Source organism: Eucyclogobius newberryi, unplaced genomic scaffold (assembly GCF_026437365.1).
Source record: "Eucyclogobius newberryi isolate DKJ021-1_F unplaced genomic scaffold, fEucNew1.0.hap1 SCAF_21, whole genome shotgun sequence".
Classification (NCBI taxonomy): domain Eukaryota; kingdom Metazoa; phylum Chordata; class Actinopteri; order Gobiiformes; family Gobiidae; genus Eucyclogobius; species Eucyclogobius newberryi.
Genome location: NW_027315846.1, coordinates 17237015 through 17256273, shown reverse-complemented (window position 1 = coordinate 17256273; position 19259 = coordinate 17237015). Strand labels below are relative to the sequence as shown.

At 37.7% G+C, this 19259-nt stretch overlaps 1 protein-coding gene across 2 annotated transcripts; it reads left to right on the top strand.

The window, feature by feature from the left end:
* Positions 1-16275: 16275 nt before the first annotated feature.
* Positions 16276-18526, top strand: nkx2.4a (NK2 homeobox 4a). 2 transcript variants are annotated; one of them, XM_072458124.1, is made up of 2 exons: positions 16276-16778; positions 17289-18526. In XM_072458124.1, the coding sequence occupies exons 1-2, from the start codon at positions 16409-16411 to the stop codon at positions 17933-17935; spliced, it is 1017 nt and encodes a 338-aa protein (XP_072314225.1). In that variant the 5' UTR covers positions 16276-16408; the 3' UTR covers positions 17936-18526. The 2 variants fall into 2 exon arrangements, with proteins under 2 accessions (XP_072314225.1, XP_072314223.1); XM_072458122.1 differs by having other exon boundaries at positions 17262-18526.
* The last annotated feature ends 733 nt before the right edge of the window (positions 18527-19259 follow it).

The following is a 19259-nucleotide window of genomic DNA, read 5'->3' as shown; positions in this document are numbered from 1 at the left end:
ACAGCAGTAATTGCATGGAATGGGTCCAGCATCAATAATATTACATCGGCTAAAACGCATGGCACAGAAGTTGACCACTGGACAGATTGCCCGCAGTGCACACACTCCGGACAGTATCTTGTGTAAATATGATAACAGTTGCAAAATCTATACATTTGTCCCACACACAATCTGCTGACAGATGCTAGAGTCGCCCCTATCACCGGCAAGCAAACATCTAAATTAGGCGGATTTGCTAATTATTTACAGAATTGAATCTCAAGGGGCTACTGCTTTTGTGGGCACAAAGGCTCCTGTGTTTTACCACTGGTTGAGCGTGTAGGTCACGGCAAATACTGACTCACGAAGCCAAAAATACAAGAACGTGTATGAATGACTGAGCACCAATTGCATACATTTATGGTGTTCGTTGTTTTCTCTCTTTTTTGTCACATTTTTGCCAAAGGGTTTATGTATTAAAAGTATAAATCACGTAAAAGATATTGACAGGAACGCTTCAGTAACACGTTATTGCGCGTAAAACACACTGCGGCATGTGCGTAAAAAAGTATGACTGTGCAAACTCTCACAGTCTTACTTTTTGCTGCTCAGATTAGGGAGCATGTATCCTTTGGAGTTTTGTCCCGCTTGTCACTCCGTGCCATTGTGGTATTTGCTCCACGCGTTGTGTCCCATATGGGCAGCTGGACTGTGGCTACAAAAAAAATGAGGATCTCTTACAAAACCCCAAATTGTATCGAGCTCTCAAATAAACCATTGTTGTCTCTGAAAGAAAAACGAATTAAAAATCAGTGCTATATCTACCCGCGTCTGGAAAAGAGGCCCTATTCACGGACAACAGGCAGTCCTTCTTCCTTATAGAACTATGCCAACAACAGCCTTCTCATCACTGTTTCCCCTCAGCAGTCAAAGGCCGACTTTTTCCATCTCTAAAAGTGTCTGGTCACTGCGCGAAAACTATTTTTAAAACTGGAAATCGTTCTGGACGTGTTTGCTTTGTGTCCCGTTGAATTCCACACGCGTTTTGGAATTATTTGATATAATCTGGCCCTGCACATTGAACTAAACTTTGAGGAAATTGAACTCGTACTTTTTTACAGTAAGATGAAAAGTTGCATGTGCATATTAACACACGTTCTTTGCATCTACATGGCAGGTACATGACTTAAACTTTTGATTTTGGCTACTAAACATTCCATACTTGTGTTTAATCTGATATCTACGTTGTATTCCTTTATGATAATACACAATTTATAATTATAATCGATTCAAAAATATAAAAACGTTCTTCCTTGGAAAAAAAACAACAACAAAAAACGAACACACAACTGCTTGTTTCATTCTTATGGTGAGACCAGAAAATTACACTGAACCCCTGGAACAGATTGCTTCACTGTCTTGGCTTGATGTGAAATTGACTCCGCGCTACTCGAAGGGATGAACCCCGTCACGTTAAAACGAGCGTGTCCGCGCGTGGCACAGTTTAGCGCGCGTGGATGACAATGTAACGGGGAAAGAAAAAAACAAAACAATACTGCAGGAACCCGGGACACAGCGACTCCTCCTCACAATTATCCACCACCTTGCCACGTTTGAACTTCGACATACATCATTTTTTCCTCTATCATGCACATCGCTAAATAAACGAGGATTTCAAAGCTATAATAAGCGACGAGTTTCATTTGAAAGGAGGCTATCTGGGTTTTATTGCCTTAAAGCAGATCCAGATTAGATTCGCCACGGTGCTGATATTAAACAGAGAGGCAGCGACGGAGGGAGGGTGAAGCCGGAGTGCAGCCAAGTTGTGGATGTTGCAGTTTGCGGCCACTAGATGACAGCAAAGGCCCGCGCATGGAAAGAGAAACGCCGTTATCAAGTGTTTCTCTGCTCTCCTTCACTCAAGATGCCACTGAAAACTGGATTAACTGGCGACTGCGGTGATATAATATAGGACTATACTTGTTGTGCCTACATTGTTTCTATTCAATTATGCTTTGGGTTTACTGCGTAATCTGTGCCTCATAAAAGGGTTACTATGCTGAATTTAGTCTCATTTTAATCACTAACTGAATATGAAGAAAAGTTTATCTCTACTTATCCACAGTGGGGCGCAATAGGATAAGGCACGCATTCCACGGGGCGCACTATGAGGAGATCATACAACCACACAAGGAACAAAGAGTTATCCCATAGACAAGTTTCAAATAGTCGATCACAATAAGAAAATAAAAAAAATGAAAGCTAAATCGTTCAGGCATTCTGATTTAGATAAACAAGTGAATAAATAAATGTTTTATCCAACAGTTCAGATATGTCTATGGTTATGTCTAAACTGCAATGCTTTTGTGGCTTTAAATCTTCTAAAACAAAGGAAAAATGTTCTGTCATAGATGGGGAAATTAAACTAATCAGAAAAGTGTGTCAAATGATGCCAAACTCAAAGGTGCCCCTGTCCAGGGCAGCTGCTCGCGGGAACCTCAGTTTCACCTGTAGGGGGCCTCGTTGGTTTGAAAGACGCTCCAGGAACGGGCTCCGAACAGCCGCATCTCCACGGCGAGGAAGGTCTACTCCACGGTGACTGTTGTGAGTCTGAGTGCGGTGTCTGCATGTTTTTTGTGAGACTGCGTGATGGTTGTTGTTTTGTGGGATCGATATCTATTTTAAAGAATGGAGAAGAATGCACCAGGAGACTCGGAACCACGGGCCATGGCTCTGGAAGACGACTTGTGATCACGAGGGGTCGCGACGCTGCAAGCCAACGGCTGTAGAGAAACGTGTCCTCAAAGGAAACTGGTGGAACATTTGGAGATAATCACAGAATAGACTTTAGGAACTTCTTAATACATCTTTCTTTATTAAATATTTTATTATTAAATGCAGCCTAAATGTTTCCTGATGTTTGGATTCATTGTAAAATAAGTCTTGTCTGACATTATAGGCCAACTCCAAGCCTATACCTTTTTATTTTATAATTGATTGCCAAGGCTATAGATAAGATTGCAAGGGTTATAGAAATTAAATGTCTGTGGTGGTTTGTCATAAAATATAACCATAATAGCTATTATCTATAATCGTATTTCGTATTTCTTTGTATATAACATGTTGTATGTTGATAAACTATAGGGAAACCTCACAGTAACTTTATTAGACTGTTCATCAAGTCACACATCTGCAATCCACTTTGTTTAGCCTGTTACAAAAGACAGATCTGTGAAGGAGTGAGCATCAGAAAAGAGCAGCACATAAAGATGTTACATAAATATATTATATAGACAGTGAACAGCGTAGCTCTGTGTTTTTTCTAGCTCTCCTCCATTCTTGGTGTCAATAGATCCACGGTGTCAACACATACATATATTTCTTCCACTCTGACAAGCCCAAAGACACAGGAAGTTGAGACAACTGACATCGGAGCACACATCCATCCTTCAAGCAGTGCCGCTGGGGCAACCTGTCAGGATCGTGGACCCAGCTCCAGATTTTGTGCAAAGCTTGGTCAGGACTACCGTAGCTAGAACATTTTTACCTATTGTGCATGTTTTTTTGCATCTTTAATTGTAAAGAAAGTGTAAGATAAGCTAAAATAAAATAGGATCACTCTTATTTAGCCTTTTTTTTAATTGAATGTGTTCACACAAAGACGTCGCTGGGGTTTATGGAGAATTAAGACAACATATTCAGTGAGAGCACGTCTGTGGCGAAAATGCCGTGTCAAGTCTCCAGTGCAGAATACAAGGTCTACCTCATAAGTGTTTATTTTATGCATGGACCTGAATTAATCAGTCTATTACGCTTCCTGTTAAGCATGCGACTTGCTTTTATCTCTCTTTTCATTACCAACCAATGCTTATTCAAGAAGAGAAAAGCGTCCATTAGGGGCGCCCTTGTCTTCTCCTTGGGTCATTTAACACAGCGCATTCAAGTTTACATATCCTATTTCTCTTACATTACCACTTTGTAGGAGTTGCTGCTACTTTCTTTCTGTGTCATAAACAGACAAAAGGGGGGGGGGGGGGTGCATTGCTAGACCTGAAGGAGACGCTGATCATGCATGTTTCTTATTTATTTGCTGAAGTGGTCTCAGTTTAAAGTAGCAACATCCCACGTGGAGACAACTGTCTGAAAAAAGGACAAGAGTGAATGTTGAGGTTCTTGACCAGAGATTAGCTAAAGCGCTGAGTGTGCAGAGCTTCATGGAGACTTAGCAGATGACTGAGTTTGGAATGTCCAATCAGAGCTGATATGTGCAATGTTTTCTATGAGAAGGGACATTCAGGACAATGCACATTTTTGTGTGTATCTTTCATTAGATTATGATTTGTTCTTAAACAGATATTCATTGGTGTAAGAGTCAGTAACAGAAATAAAAAACATACAGTTAAACTCGGTCTATTGAAATCTATTACCAACTAAATGTGTGTCTATCAGAAAAGTATGATTCAGGTTTGTCCTTCATTTCTGACTAAATAAAATGGGCTATACAGTGCAGGGCATCTATCCAACTGCTTTAGACAAGGTTGTAAACACAAGGCTAGAGAGGAGCCATTTACTGACCGTTAATTAGCTGGAGGTTGCACAAAAATAGAGGTTTTTATTTGAGTCTTTGAAATGTGTCCTATCACATTACTAATGCTGCCTGACATTCTGTTAAATGTTCAACAAAACAGCCTTGAAATGAATAACTTGCAATACAGCCTGGCTGTATTAATTATGCTAGAAAAAGAAGTGGAATAAAAATATCTTTTGAAAAAACGGTGACTGTCTTTGTCTCATTCAAGTAAATAAGCTCAAATCATCAAAAGGAAAATGACTTCTGTTGACCTCAACATATTTGGAAGCCAAACAACTCTTAAGGCGTCATTAACAGTGATTCAGTCCAGTGTTCAGACAGGAACCCATGGCATCTCATACTTCACACAGAGAATTTAATTAAGTCACTACTCTGGTGTTTTATCCGTTATTTTGAGGTGAGGCATGTCATTCAGTGTTGTTTTGTTTATAGTCAGCCCAGTATTTATGTTTTAAAGAAATCAAAATTGGCTTAGAAAATACAATGTGAAATCCATGTAAAGCCAAGCCCAAAATCTCAAATCTCAAAGTCTTACCCCACAATGTAAGATATGTACATAACAACCACTGTGTCGGTTCAACAGCCAGGACCAAGTCTGGGGAATTGTAACCAGAGAGGAACATACTTTTTATATGTCAATACATCACTGTTGTGTCTATGTGTTTTTATGTATGTTTTCTTTTCTTTGCAGTGTTCAAAATATAATGACCTGACATTAAAACAAGTGACATTGTATTGGCGGATGTGTTGTGTACAAATGAGTGAAGGAATCTTGCTTCCAGTCTTAGACATATATATCATAAATTATATATCCAGGGTTTGCAACATTTGGCTGAATGATTTAAGAAATGTTGTAATTGTTTATTTTCCAGCAAGAATTATGATTAAATTTAAATTTGTGATATATGTTTTAAAAGTAGAATTATGTTCAGAGAGCACAATTTAAACGTGTCCAGGAACATTTGCAAGAAGACTGAAGTGTGAACTGCAAGACTATTATATGAATCACATTCCAGAAAGTATGAGTAGAGGTCCACACTGCAGGGTCAACTGGTTTGACATAATACAAAAGGATATTTATGGCCCGGAATCAGGAATAAACATGGGGAATCAGCATTTTGGTTTTATCTACTTAAAATCTTCCTGACGATGTTTAAATCCTGGCTCAAAAGAGTTCTGCTCAGCTGTGCATATGTCTGAAAGGTTTTATCGACACTCTCTTCTTTTAAAGTACTATTTGTAAAGATTATCAATATTATTTTTGTATTACTTTATGAAACAGTTGTGCTCTACAATTAAACTTGCCTTGCTTGATTAAACCTTTTTGTATATTTAATGAAGAAAGAGGGAACAATTTAATTTAAATAATTGTTGTCTTTGCATCCTTAATATTAAACATTTTATACATAAAAGTGCCTCTATATTCATTTATTCATTCATTTGTTTCGTACTTATTCATGTTTTACAGTTATGTCACATCATCTAAGTTTAGTGTAACTATCTTTGAGATTATTCACAATTATTGACACCTTCTGGTGATGTTGAACTATAAGATAAAGACCACGATTGTGCAGTTTAACAATCTAAAAGAACTTGACAATAGAAATGACCCTAATGACTTTCTGTTCAAAAGAGTAGAACTAATGAGCTTTGAATTTTTGATTATTTTTAATACAACTGCACATGTTTGAACCCGTGACTTGGAGTCTTCATTATTTCATTATTCAAATAATCTACAGAGCAGTGGGGGGAGATTTATGAAGTCAAACATTCTTAATTAGTAAAGTCATTAACAATCAACCCGTTGAGATATATATGTATATATATGTATATATATATATATATATATATATATATATATATATATATGTATATATATATATATATATATATATATATATATATACATATATATATATATATATATATGATTTAGTGTTCTATTGTATGCAAATGACCATATGTACTTATCCTCCTCTTTGTCTTTTCTTCTCCCCCATGTCTCCTTCATGCAGGACTTGAGTTGTCTTGTATAAAAGCGTTCGGTTCCGGTGGTGGTCAGGTGGTGGGCTGTGTCTATGTGGGGGACCGAGGCAACAATCAGGGTGCCCCAGTTGAGTGTTTATGCCTTTCACATAATGGATTGTCTCACCTTGTTCAGATGATGAATAAGATGAGGTGCTTGAGATGCCAGCACTGCAAATGGATGGTGGGCCTCTGAGCGGAGCGTCATCTGCTGGAGCCATGCTTCAATCATGCACGCGTGATGGGAGACGAGACGCCAAACGTGGAGACAATGGGTTTTGCCGATTCAACTTCGGGAATAATTAGCTTCCCGTTTGAAGAGGATATAAAAAGTGTATCCAAAGTTAACATCCAAGCACTGTTTTATTTGAATATTTGGCTAAATCAAATCTCGAAATACATTATTGGATTATGTACCAGGTTGTAAGATACTAACTCTCCCCAAATGATTCATGTTCATGTTATTCGTGTCTGGCTCCATTAAGACTCACTTTCATTGACATACTGTGCCTTTCTGAGGTGTGTTGTTATTAACCTGAAATGTTCCAAACTGTTATGTGAAGGAGCTGTATATTAAAATATCAATACTTTCATTATTTGCATTGGAAAAGCATTCAACCCGATTAAGTGGTGGAAAGTTTCAAAATACAAATGTAAATGTTCTGTTTACTTCACTACATTTGAGAGCAAATAATTGTACTTGATTTTTACACTGCAAATTATGTTTTTTAATGTGTGTAACTCGGCGGTAGCACTCACAAACCCTTTGGCACATTGTTCCTCATCATGCATTCATTTTTGGGCTCGTACACTGCTTTGGGTGTAAACTGGGGTGGACCACCCAAGCACAGCCAATCACAGCTCTGCTTTCAACTCTTACTTCTCAGGTGACGAGACATAAAACACTTTATTATTAGATGCAAACAGAGCACAACGGTCTTATTTGTATCACCATATGCTGCTTTAACAAGATATTCTTAGGTGGAAAACTAATTAAAACAACAAAAAATAAGTTGATTTTGTAATGTGCTATTTTTACTTGAATGTATCTGCACTTTTACTTTAGTAACAAAATTGAGTCCTGCTTCCACCGCTGCACAGATTGTTGTTTTTTGGTATCCTGGTCATGTACTGCATCTTCACAAATGCAAACTTGCCTCAGCAGAGGCCATTGCTCACCATGTATTATGACTTTTGTAAATAATACTTTAGTCTGCCAAGGATAGAACTCAGCAGTCAATTCTTATGGATGTTCTGTAAATAAAGCAACACATAAATGTAAGTTACACTAAATTCTCAGCATATTTCCTGTGTGATATTGACATATGCTCTTGAGGAATCCAGTGGAGCATTGACTGGACAGGCTCATTCATAGCCTCTACTGAGCGCTCTATTGGAAGTGCGTGGCATTGAAGAGATAACCTGCACCTCACTTCTCCATTCTACAGCACTACAGACAGTCTGAGGCTCTTCACAGCAAACTCTGACATCAATATTCTCTCATGTTCTGTTCCAGGAGCCTTCAGAAATACTCGCACCTGTCTGCTATCTACTATTTTCTGAGTTTTATTATGCTTTGCCTATTTAATCGTATTTTAGGCTGCATGAATTGTGTGTGCATGTCAAATAAAATCAATAAACGCAATAATAACACACGTTCAAGCTGGAATGTTTTCAATTACAATATTATATTATTACTTTCAGGATGCCACAGGGTATGTATGTATGTATTGTGTTTAATGCCATAGAAATGATCACATTTCACATCGTTACATTATCAACAACACAGAACTTGACACATTGGACGGTTCAGTTCAATGGGCATTTTTTCTTTTCGCTGTAGATGCAGACTGGAACATCTAATATATTGAAAAAAACAATTAACTGGTGTTTTTATTGTTATTGTCAAGCCCTTACAATGTTTGTAACAGCAGCTGCTCTGTGTCAGCAGTTTTGTTAAGTTCAATTTTGTAAATGAGCTATGATGCCTGACTTCTCTTTCCAGCTCTTGATAAAACATTCTTTCACCTTGAGCCAGTTTCAACAACACAGAGTTTCGTAGCTACACCGCCTGCATAGACAGACAAAGATGATTGGCCAATAAAAGATTTCCTTTAACTCAACATTGGAGTGGAGATCAATCAATATGTGTTGGTTCATGGCAGGTGCCAATAATAATTTATGTTTTTATCCAAAGCAACTAATGGTCAGTACTTAAAAAGATGATCTAGAGTAAGTATTTTTAGACATCCACTGCCCTGTTTCCACAAACATGAGCGTTAATGCCCAAGTCAAAGACAGTCCTGGCCTCCACAGCGCCCCCTACGCTAGTGTGGGACAAACACATTTGAGGAAACGTGTAATGTTTTTTTCCATTGTCCCCAATGAAGCTAAACTTAATCATAGTGAGTTTGTTAGAACTTGAAATAAGAATTGTCTGTGTTGGATTTATTTGAATATCTGTGATTCTTAAAAGTTGGGACATAACAGGTTTTTAATCATTCTACATTCATAAGAGTGTATATTTGTGTAGATTAACGTCTGTATATAGAAATGCTTGCCTGGGATCCAGAATACACAGAGAAATGAAAAGGAACACTTACATTTTTTTTCAAATAGCATCTTTTTCTATGTAATTCAATTATTGTAAATTTCGTTGTACACACAAAAACTTTCCAATCCAACAAACCTTTTAAATTGTAATCCATGTTGTCATAAGGTTGTTACTATGGTGTCCAATTTATATCTGAACTGAAACTGTATTTTTTCACTTTCATGAAAACTTCCATTTTCAAAATATTTCAGTTTGAACAATATCTTTTTTTTTATATTTTGATTTTGTAAAATACCTGAAAGTAATGAGTACAAATGTGGCTTTCAAAAGAAAATGAGAAAAACACCTACCAAATGCATGGATCTGACAGAGTTGGGGGAAAATCGATCAGACAAAAATGTGTTGACACAGCTGAAACTTGAACAAATATGTTTTATTCAGATGAAAAATGTCTTACACTGACCATACTTCACAACAATGACAATTATTTCACTTCCAACCACCAATCGAGAGTCCACTCTCCCGCCTCCCGCCCCCGTCTCCTCTTCTTCCTCTGTGCTCCTCTTGTGTTTTTATCCCCTTCTTCTCCCTCCATGAGTTTAATTCTGAGATCAGTGATTTTACCTATTTTACATTACATTTGAAGCACCAGCGCCACAATGTGTCAACTCCATTAGCCTAAAATATCAGCTCTGTCACTGATTCAAATAGTTATTAATTATTATATGTATTATATATGTATGCTGTATCTTATCTTATCTTATTATATAGATTATAACAGTGAAATGTCTATTTAATCTCTCTCTCTCTCTCTCTCTCTCTCTCTGTGTCTCTCTCTCTCTCTCTCTCTCTCTCTCTCTCTCTATATATATATATATATATATATATAGATAGAATAGATAGATAGATAGCTGGATGAGTTTTGACTTACGCCAATGTTTTTTTTTAAATAAATCATAATGGACTGATGGAGTTGACATTTTCCAGGTGTGACTGCATGATTTTAAACACTGTTTGTCTTAAATTTCAAAAAGTTTTAAAGTTTCCAGATTGTGTGTGGTAGTGCTGCATTCAGCAGGTTAAATGAAAGGGTCCTCGTTGATTTAGAAAATAATATTAATGCTTGATGACGTCTTTGAAAATGTCTGTTGGAGTTGTCAAAAAGATGGACACTATCAACCAGCAGAATAAGTATATTCTAAAAAGTTTATCGACATTATTTCGAATCTTGCTAGTTAGTCTAAAGCTAATTTTATTCACATTTATGGATGAATTACATTGACTTTATATAGTCCAAACATTTACATTTACAGAAAACATGTAAAATATATTTTCAAAAGTATAACCCCATATACAGAGTTCCCATATTTCACTTTAAAAGTATGCAAATTGTAATATATTGTATATTGTAAGACCTGTTTTGTCCAAACCCTCCAATAATTACCTATTTGCATGTCAAGCAAATGCACAAATGCAGTAAAAAGCAGCCCAGTTTGTCTTGACGAAATAAACTTGGGGGGCTGAAGCGCTGCAGTGACCTCTGTGATGTCACCACCCCTTTGTAGGAGGATTTGCAGCAGACTGCATCTGTCATTCATGAGCTCTATAAAAAAGCCAGCCACTTGTGTATTATAATACGCTGAGGCGGATGCTTGGCCTGTGACAGAAGACTCCACTCACCAATGCAGATGTCCATTGCAATCCGGGACCCCTTTAAACAGTATGTGCTTTTATTGAGCTTTGTCACTGCACACAATTAAAGCCCTGACAGCATTACTTGCATTTGATAGTTCAGGAATGAAAACACATGATAAACAATCTATATTTTACACAGTCCCAGTCGGAGGCGTAGCAGAACATTCTTGGCCCTGGGTAGAGACAATCTTGGTAGACTCACACAATATCAGATCCCATTACCACAAAAAATAATTATGATTTACAAGACACGGCCAGCTTTCCAAAGAAAACAAAAACCTTTTATTTTATCAAATTGCTTATACTTAATTTAATATAATTATTAATACGAAATTAATTATAATAAGTGCTCTGGATATAGGATATAGCATTTGACTTTATTTACATTTTACTGTGTGTCTAAATATTGGCACGGCACAGTGGTGAGAACGGGACATTAAATACTACTACTAATAAAATAATGATAATAATAATAAACATTGTTGTTTTTATTATTATTATTATTATTATTATTATTATTATTATTATTATTATTATTATTATTATTATTATTATTGCAAAATAAATAAACTATTAGGGGCAGTCCAAAACACAACACCTTTCAATGGATTTAAGTCAGCCATCCAACAAGAATTGTCAACAATTTTATAAGATAACAAATGCTGTTTAGCAACCAATTTTGTTTCTGTGCTCATGATCAGGCTGAGGAAATGTTAGGTGCATGGCGAAGCCGGGTTTAGGTTTGAAGATGTCGTCAGCAGCAGCAGCAGCAGCAGAGAACAGGGCCAGAAAAGGTAAAAATGGATCCAGTCTGCAGAGGGGGACCAGGCACTTCCGTGCTCAACAACTGCTGTTACTGAATAATAGAATATTGCACAAAAGAGCTTCTGAATAAAATGTTTTTATTGCAATATAGTGTTTTGCCTGTTCTTAATCATATAAATAAATATTGGTATATTTAATTAAATTCTTAATGTATTTGTGACAATAATCAATACTACTTAACATGAATCAAACTAAATAAAACTAAAACATAACATAGGACTACATGAACAAACATCACAGAATATGGTTTAAATGCATTTGATGAAATACAGAAAATGATTAGCAAAGTAAAACATCACCAGCTTAAGACATCAAAGTTAAGGGATTGTGGTTGATATTCAAACAATAGTTTAATAAAGTCTCCAGAACTAGGTTTTTGTATCAGACATGACATGTTAAACAATACATTTTAGTTAAACAAATGTATTCCTTTGTTTTTTGAATAAAATTTAAAACGGCAATACATTATTTTCCATAAATTCATTACTTAAAGTTTGAAACTATAACAAATAAAGTGTTTTCATGGCAAATATTTAGTTATAGACAATTACTACATTCCCATCAATACAATGCCATTTATCACATCTATAAAAGGTAAGTCTGTAGTGACTTCAAAAATGTATTGGTAATTTGTCTTTTGTCTGCACAGAAGAAGTGAGAAGTATATGACTGGAGCCATACTAGTTCTTTGTGCTCCTGACTGCAGAGTAAATTCAGAATGTAAAGTACTTTTGTGGTTGACTTCATCTAAATAATGTTCTCCTGTAAAAGCGTTGTGAGCCACAGACAAACAGAGACTGTCACATTGACATGCAGAGTTGGATCACTTCTGATGATAACTTATCCCTTCATTTACAAGTCCCACTGCACTCCGGGCACCGGCAAACTTTGGATTAGCAAAACTCTCCACATAAACAAAAGTACAGATGGATTAGAGGCATGAATGGATTCAAAAAGCACCTGTGTTGTGCCCAACCAATTCTGTTGCTTTGTGACGATTCAGTTTAGCAGAAAATACAATTTATATAAGAATGTTGTTGTTTGAAAAATACAAGTGCATAATATATGTTCATTATGTCTCTGCAACACACTTTGTCCACTGCTTTGTTAGTGTAACTCATTTGTCTTATACTGTAATTTGTGAAGTTAAATTAATTCAATAATGATATTTTAAAACTTTTAAATCTCGTTAATAAAATAAATAATGATGATAATAATAATAATAATAATAATAATAATACAATCATAGAAGAAAAAAAGTATTGTTTTGGTGCTATAGCTATATGCAATTCTTGCACTGCCACATTTAGTATTTTTGAGATGACTACTTTTTATTAATCAAATTAGCCTGATGTATTTAATTTAGTATATTTACATGTAAAACAAAAACAGTGAACAAAATACCAGGCAGAAAGTGTCTCTTAGAGTTGTGGCCTTTTAGGTTAAATTGCCAAATAGAATTAAGGAGTCATATTTAAAGAATTGAACCCGGGGGCATAGTTATTAAAATATTTTGTTTGCAATATGAATAGAGATAATTTCAAAACTATATCGTGAAGATTATAATCCACGTTAAATAATATGACTGAAGTAAATAACGGATGTGTTTGATCCATCCTGAGTGCGGTGATTTGATCAAATCTGACTGGAAAAGATGTATGCTGTAGCATAAACTCACAAAATGTGTTTTTGTCCATTAGCATCATTTCGTCCATCGAGCGACATTAATTGTAAGTGAATGCAAACTCCAGCTGAAGAATACAGTGCTGAAGAGGCCTGTCACATAGTTTCTCCACTTGGGAGGACCTTTAACCTACTTAGCCAAGGGACCGCAGCGATTCAAGTAGCGCAGCTCAAAGATACGCACCTGCCCGCTTTTTACTCCTCCACTGCGCACGCAGTCGAGAGGAGACGTCGTGTCTGATCTAAACGGCACTGCGCTGACGATGATAGAAGGGAATTGTCTTCGGAGGGTTTCTACATGATATTGTATGCTCACTGATGAAAGGAAATGCACTGCTCAGTTTTACGACTGCTGACATATATGACGAAGGGACACGTGTTAAGCCTTGGATGTGTGAATCTTAAATTAAAAACACGCTTTCCATTATTTTAAATATCAAGAAATAATTAAGATTGTGAAATCTCGTTGCTGTAAGCTTGTTATTTTGTCTAAAGTTATTATTATTCTTATCCCATAGTAGATTTAAATTGTTCCTCTTTTGACTTATGCATCGTTCATTGCACCGAATCACTAAGACAAGTTCCTATGTTTGTGAATTTGTTCATTGACAGTGGCAATAAACCCTTTCTGATTCTGATTCTGAGTTAACTCATAGGAAGGATAATTAAATAGTAACTATTTCCTCTTCAATTCCACCAGTGTTTTACATGTACTACTTATACAGGCCATGCATACAACCTTTTGCATATTAATCAAAATCATTAAAGGTGGCCTAAGTTAAAATGACCAAACCAAAGTAATAATATTGTTATAATGCTTAAACTCGTGCGTAAACGTGCGCGAATTTCTTTCTAATATTCTCTCAAAATTGGGAGAACTAAATAGGCCACCTTTGTGCGTCCAGGCGACAGCTCATATAAGCACAAGCGAAGTAGAGTTAAAAGTTAACTTTTTGAATGTATTTTCTAAAATAAGTCCTCATGTTTTGAGCACTTTGAGCTCAGCAGAGTGTGGAGGAGTTGTCAGGTCAGGACCCAAGCCCTTCAGCAATCTCTCCACGTCTTTGCAGGCATTGAACCAGCAACTGCGCAATACAAGAACACACTTCAGAAAGCAGCCGCCTGCTTTAGCCTGCTCTAAATAATGCTTACAAAATGTCCTTATTAAAAAATATATCATTTCATACAAGCACATAAAGCTGAGTTACATTTCCATCTATTCTTCCCAAAAGCATTCAGATTAAGCAGAAACGAAACTACTGAGAACAAAGTGGTCGAAGATTAAAGTCGAAAATGTGAAGGACATCAATCTTTGTTGCGACAGACTCTGCAGAGCCAGTGCTCGGTTTCTGTTCCCGAGTGTCAGTCCGGACACACGCCTGTTCTATGAAATCAAAATGATAACTCTATGGAGTCGCACATAAACATATTTAACAAAATGAATGCATGCTCGTTCTCATTTCGGCACAAATCGTCGGATTTGAACAACAATCCTTCTATCTACATAAAATAACTTTTGATCAAACCTGGTCTTTCGGATCCTGCCCGCATCCCTTGATCCCTTTAGCCTCCTTATTCATGTGGACAAAATAAAAGTTAACAGTAAGTATTATCACGTTCCGCAACAGTAATAAACGTCGCCTGTCGGCTCCAGGTTTCGATGGGATCCTAATGTGGAGGGTCTGTGCACCAGGGTCCTGCTCTCTGACTCAGTAATCCACAAGGTTGAGAGCTTGGCCTCATTTACATAATATTAGAGGTCTGGGGCCGAGGCCTATACCTTTCTTTTTGGTCCTGAAAAGACAAAGCATTGTGGAACTAGTGGCGCACAAAAGTCTAGACATATACATCTTAATTTTACCAACGTATTGCAATAGTTTCACTGCTTATTAAATCACTTTTTAAATGTTGATTTACACAAACAAATGGAAAAGAATTGGTGTTCAAAAGATTATAAGACTATTTGTGACATTCATTGCAAGCTGGAGATTGCTTGCTCTCAATGTGCATTGTAATTTATTGCTGACCATGTCACATTGCTCAATTAGAATAGGCACTTGCTGCTTTGCTAAACTAAATTACATTAGTGGTTCACAAGAACGAGTATTTTTTCCAAAGAGCGAAAACTGTAACTGCAGAACATGTTCAGCAGGAAAATGGAAATGTCTTAGATGTCCTTTGTATCCATAAAAGGTGTGGGTAAATTAATGCAATATGTTTAGAAAGTAATACTATTAAGATCAAAACTACAACATAACAGGATTTCACATGGGCAATAACTTCCCTGCATGGGCCTGGACAAAGTCAAGACAGATCAATGAGGCTGGACGTCAGGCAGCAGTCTCCACATTGTACATCCAAATCCATTCCACCGAAATCAAAGAAAGTGACTTGTTTGTGATACTTTTCTTAACGTTTAACGGCACATCCTAAAGTTATTCGTGTAGGCTTGATGAGACCTTGAATCTATTTCTTTCAACTTTGTCGTATTGATATTATCTTTGGCTGCATTTCCCCTCTCAGTTTGGACAAAATGATGCTGAAGAGGCGCGCATCAGTCGGGCACATAACTTCATTGTGCCTCTTTGATGATACTTAGTGGTCCTCGTGCGTGTTCAAAGTGCACTCAAAGTTTCTAGAAAGAGTGGAATTCCCTCCTGACGCAAAATAGTCATATGTGGTAGGATCAGCTGATGAAGACTGAAGCCATGTAGGTATAATGTCAATTCCAAACAATGTTTGTTTGAGGTTATGCACATGAAAAGACATATTGATAGCGAAATATATTTTCATGAAATATTTGACAAAAATGTCAATGACTATTGTTTGCTGCTTTAGGAGTTTTGCTCCGCCCCCTGTGTTTGTCGTAAACCTGGCTCCTGGCTCCAATAAACCCGGGCTAAGAGCGCCCTGGGCTCGCCTCCTTCTCCAAGGCGATCAATAGGATCTCAGGCGCACTACAAGCACTCTCTTACGTAGACATCCACCAAGGAGAGAGCCGATACAACAACACAGTTGATCTGCTCAAACACTAAAATCTACCTGCTTTCTAAATCATGTCGTTGAGCCCAAAGCATACAACGCCTTTTTCAGTGACAGATATTTTGAGTCCTATCGAGGAGACCTACAAGAAGTTTAGTGCCATGGACGGCGCAGGAAACCTATCCTCTCCACTGGGAGCCTACCGACAGCCGCAGGTGTCTCAGACCGGGATGCAGCAGCACTCCATGGGCCACAACGCCTCGGTGGCAGCCACATACCACATGCCGCACGGCGTGTCCCAGTTCTCCCACAGCGCCATGGGGGGATATTGCAACGGGAGCATTGGAAACATGGGGGACTTGCCGTCTTACCAGGAGAGCATGCGAAATAGTGCAGCCGCAACCGGGTGGTACAGCACCAACCCGGATCCCAGATACTCCACCAGTAAGTTCAGCTTCTTTATGCACACTTTCACCTGAATTCATTTGCATCATCTACAATAAGAACTGCTATAAATCTAATCTTTAGAAGCGGACATACATCTTCTCTGGATCACAAATTATGAAAACACACCTGATAATAATATTTTATTTGTTTTAATAAAATAATAATATCATACTTAGGATTAGTTTATAGTAATTTATAACATGTGCTATTCATAATTTCAATTTGCTTGAGTTTGTGAATGTCAAGCTTTGGATTGGATATTGTTATTACATTAATAGGCCCATCATTGTTTTAATGCTATTATTATTATTTATTTATTATTATTATTGTTATTATTATTATTATTATTATTATGACTAATAATATTATTATTATTATCACCACTGATTGATTGATATAGTAATAGTCTAATGAATAAACGCCTGAGGCGACATAGTGTTCTCCTTGATTGAACGTCGTGTATGTATGTATATGTTTAAGTTTCTAGATTCATGGGACCTTCCACAGGTATGAACATGGCGGGGATGGGCACGCTCACAGGAATGGCCGACCCCACGAAATCCATGCCAGCCCTGCACGCAGCACCTAGACGGAAGCGACGCGTCCTCTTTTCCCAGGCCCAGGTCTACGAGCTGGAGAGGCGCTTCAAGCAGCAGAAGTATCTGTCCGCGCCGGAGAGGGAACACCTGGCCAGTATGATCCACCTGACGCCCACTCAGGTCAAGATCTGGTTCCAAAACCATCGCTACAAAATGAAGCGCCAGGCCAAGGACAAGGCGGCGCAACAGCAGCAGCAACAGGATGGGAACCTGTGCCAACAACAGGCGCAGTCCCCTCGGCGCGTAGCAGTACCCGTGTTGGTGAAGGACGGCAAACCGTGCCAGAACGGCTCAAACACACCGACACCAAACCAGCAACAGGTACAACAGAGCCAACAGCAGCAGCAGAACGGGGCCGGGGTCGTGCTTGCCTCCTCCGCCGGCGGCCTGGCACACCAGGGCCAAGCGCAGGTGAACGCATTAGACCTGGAGGACATGTCCCCCAGCCCCCCATCATTACACAGTCAGCTTAACATGGCTCAGCTCGATACGTCTGCTGTAGACTACACCTCTAATATGGTCAGCTCCAACCTGCTTTACGGCAGGACGTGGTAGGACTTACAGCTGTACTGGTTGGACCCACTGGATGAGCTCACACAGACACACGGGCCACATGTGGACCTTTTGGGGCACAGACTGGGCACAGTGCGTGTGGCGCTGGATGGGACACTGCGCTTCAGTCGCACCAGCTGATCAGGTCACATTTTCTTGACATCTCTGAGTGGGGAGTCTATTTTTGAACGTTACAGAAATGGCCGTCCTTGAAAGCAATTCTGTCGTTTCTGGATCTTTTGTAATTCATGTTTTGGACTTTCGATGATTGTCCTTGTTATTGAGCAAATAGGAATGCTGCTTCTCTTGAGCTCAAACTAAGGGGTTGTGGGATCAGGACTGAACCACCACTTCTCTCCAGCATTTTTATCATATTAATATTGTAAACTAATGTATTCATTTAGACTTATTAAATAAAGTAGGGACTGGCATATTTGGCTAACCCACAGAATGCGTTTACTTGTATCATATTGGTTATTATAATGTTTCTTTATTCTTTTGTAATTTAAAAAGGAACAAATGCGTGATGGCTGCTGTATATGTTTCTCAAACCAAGTGAACGTTAACAATAAATAACTTGAAGTGTGAGAGAAATTCCTATAGAAGTAATTTTTTAAGGGGGAATCTGTTTTGAAGTGCATTTTCATTATGTTGTGATTGAGACTAAATTGAGTTGGAAAGCAAGGTCGATGAGGGAGCAAGCATTGTTCAGGTGACATTTTGGAGGGCTGCCTTTCATGGAGGATGCCTGAGACTTAGAGCCCGCTGAAGCGCCCTTTACAAACCAATAACACGCCACAGCTACGGCAAGTGACACGTATATTTCATTAGCTTCATTTAAAAAGTAAGTTTAGGTTGAAATTAATTTAGTATAATAATAAAATAAATTTATTGCGAGCAGGGAAATTTCATAAACTACTAGGCCTTCGATAATAATAATACTGATAATAATGAGAATAACAATAATATAATAATAATTATAATCATAATCATAATCATAATCATAATCATAATAATAATAATACTATATTATTATTATGCTGAAGTAAATGCTGTTGTAAATGCTGCCTAGTATTAACTTACCTCTTTCTGAAATATGGTTAGAAAAGTGTTAATTGTGTATGTAAAATAACAGTTCTTTAAAGCAGAGGCTTCCGTAGCACCAAGGTTCAATATATTATTTTTTTAGATTTAGATGTAAAGCGTATTGCAACAATTCCTTTTGAATAGAAAATAAATACATTTTATATATTGGTGTTGTGTGTGTGTGTGTGTGTGTGTGTGTGTGTGTGTGTGTACGCACGCGCACACACACACACACACACAC

What these genes read in the sequence shown, in the direction of transcription:
- nkx2.4a (XM_072458122.1), top strand. Translation starts at nt 16,409, where the DNA reads ATGTCGTTGAGCCCAAAGCATACAACGCCTTTTTCAGTGACAGATATT. An exon ending in GGATCCCAGATACTCCACCA is followed by an intron (nt 16,779 to 17,261) that starts GTAAGTTCAGCT and finishes TATATGTTTAAG; the next exon opens with TTTCTAGATTCATGGGACCT.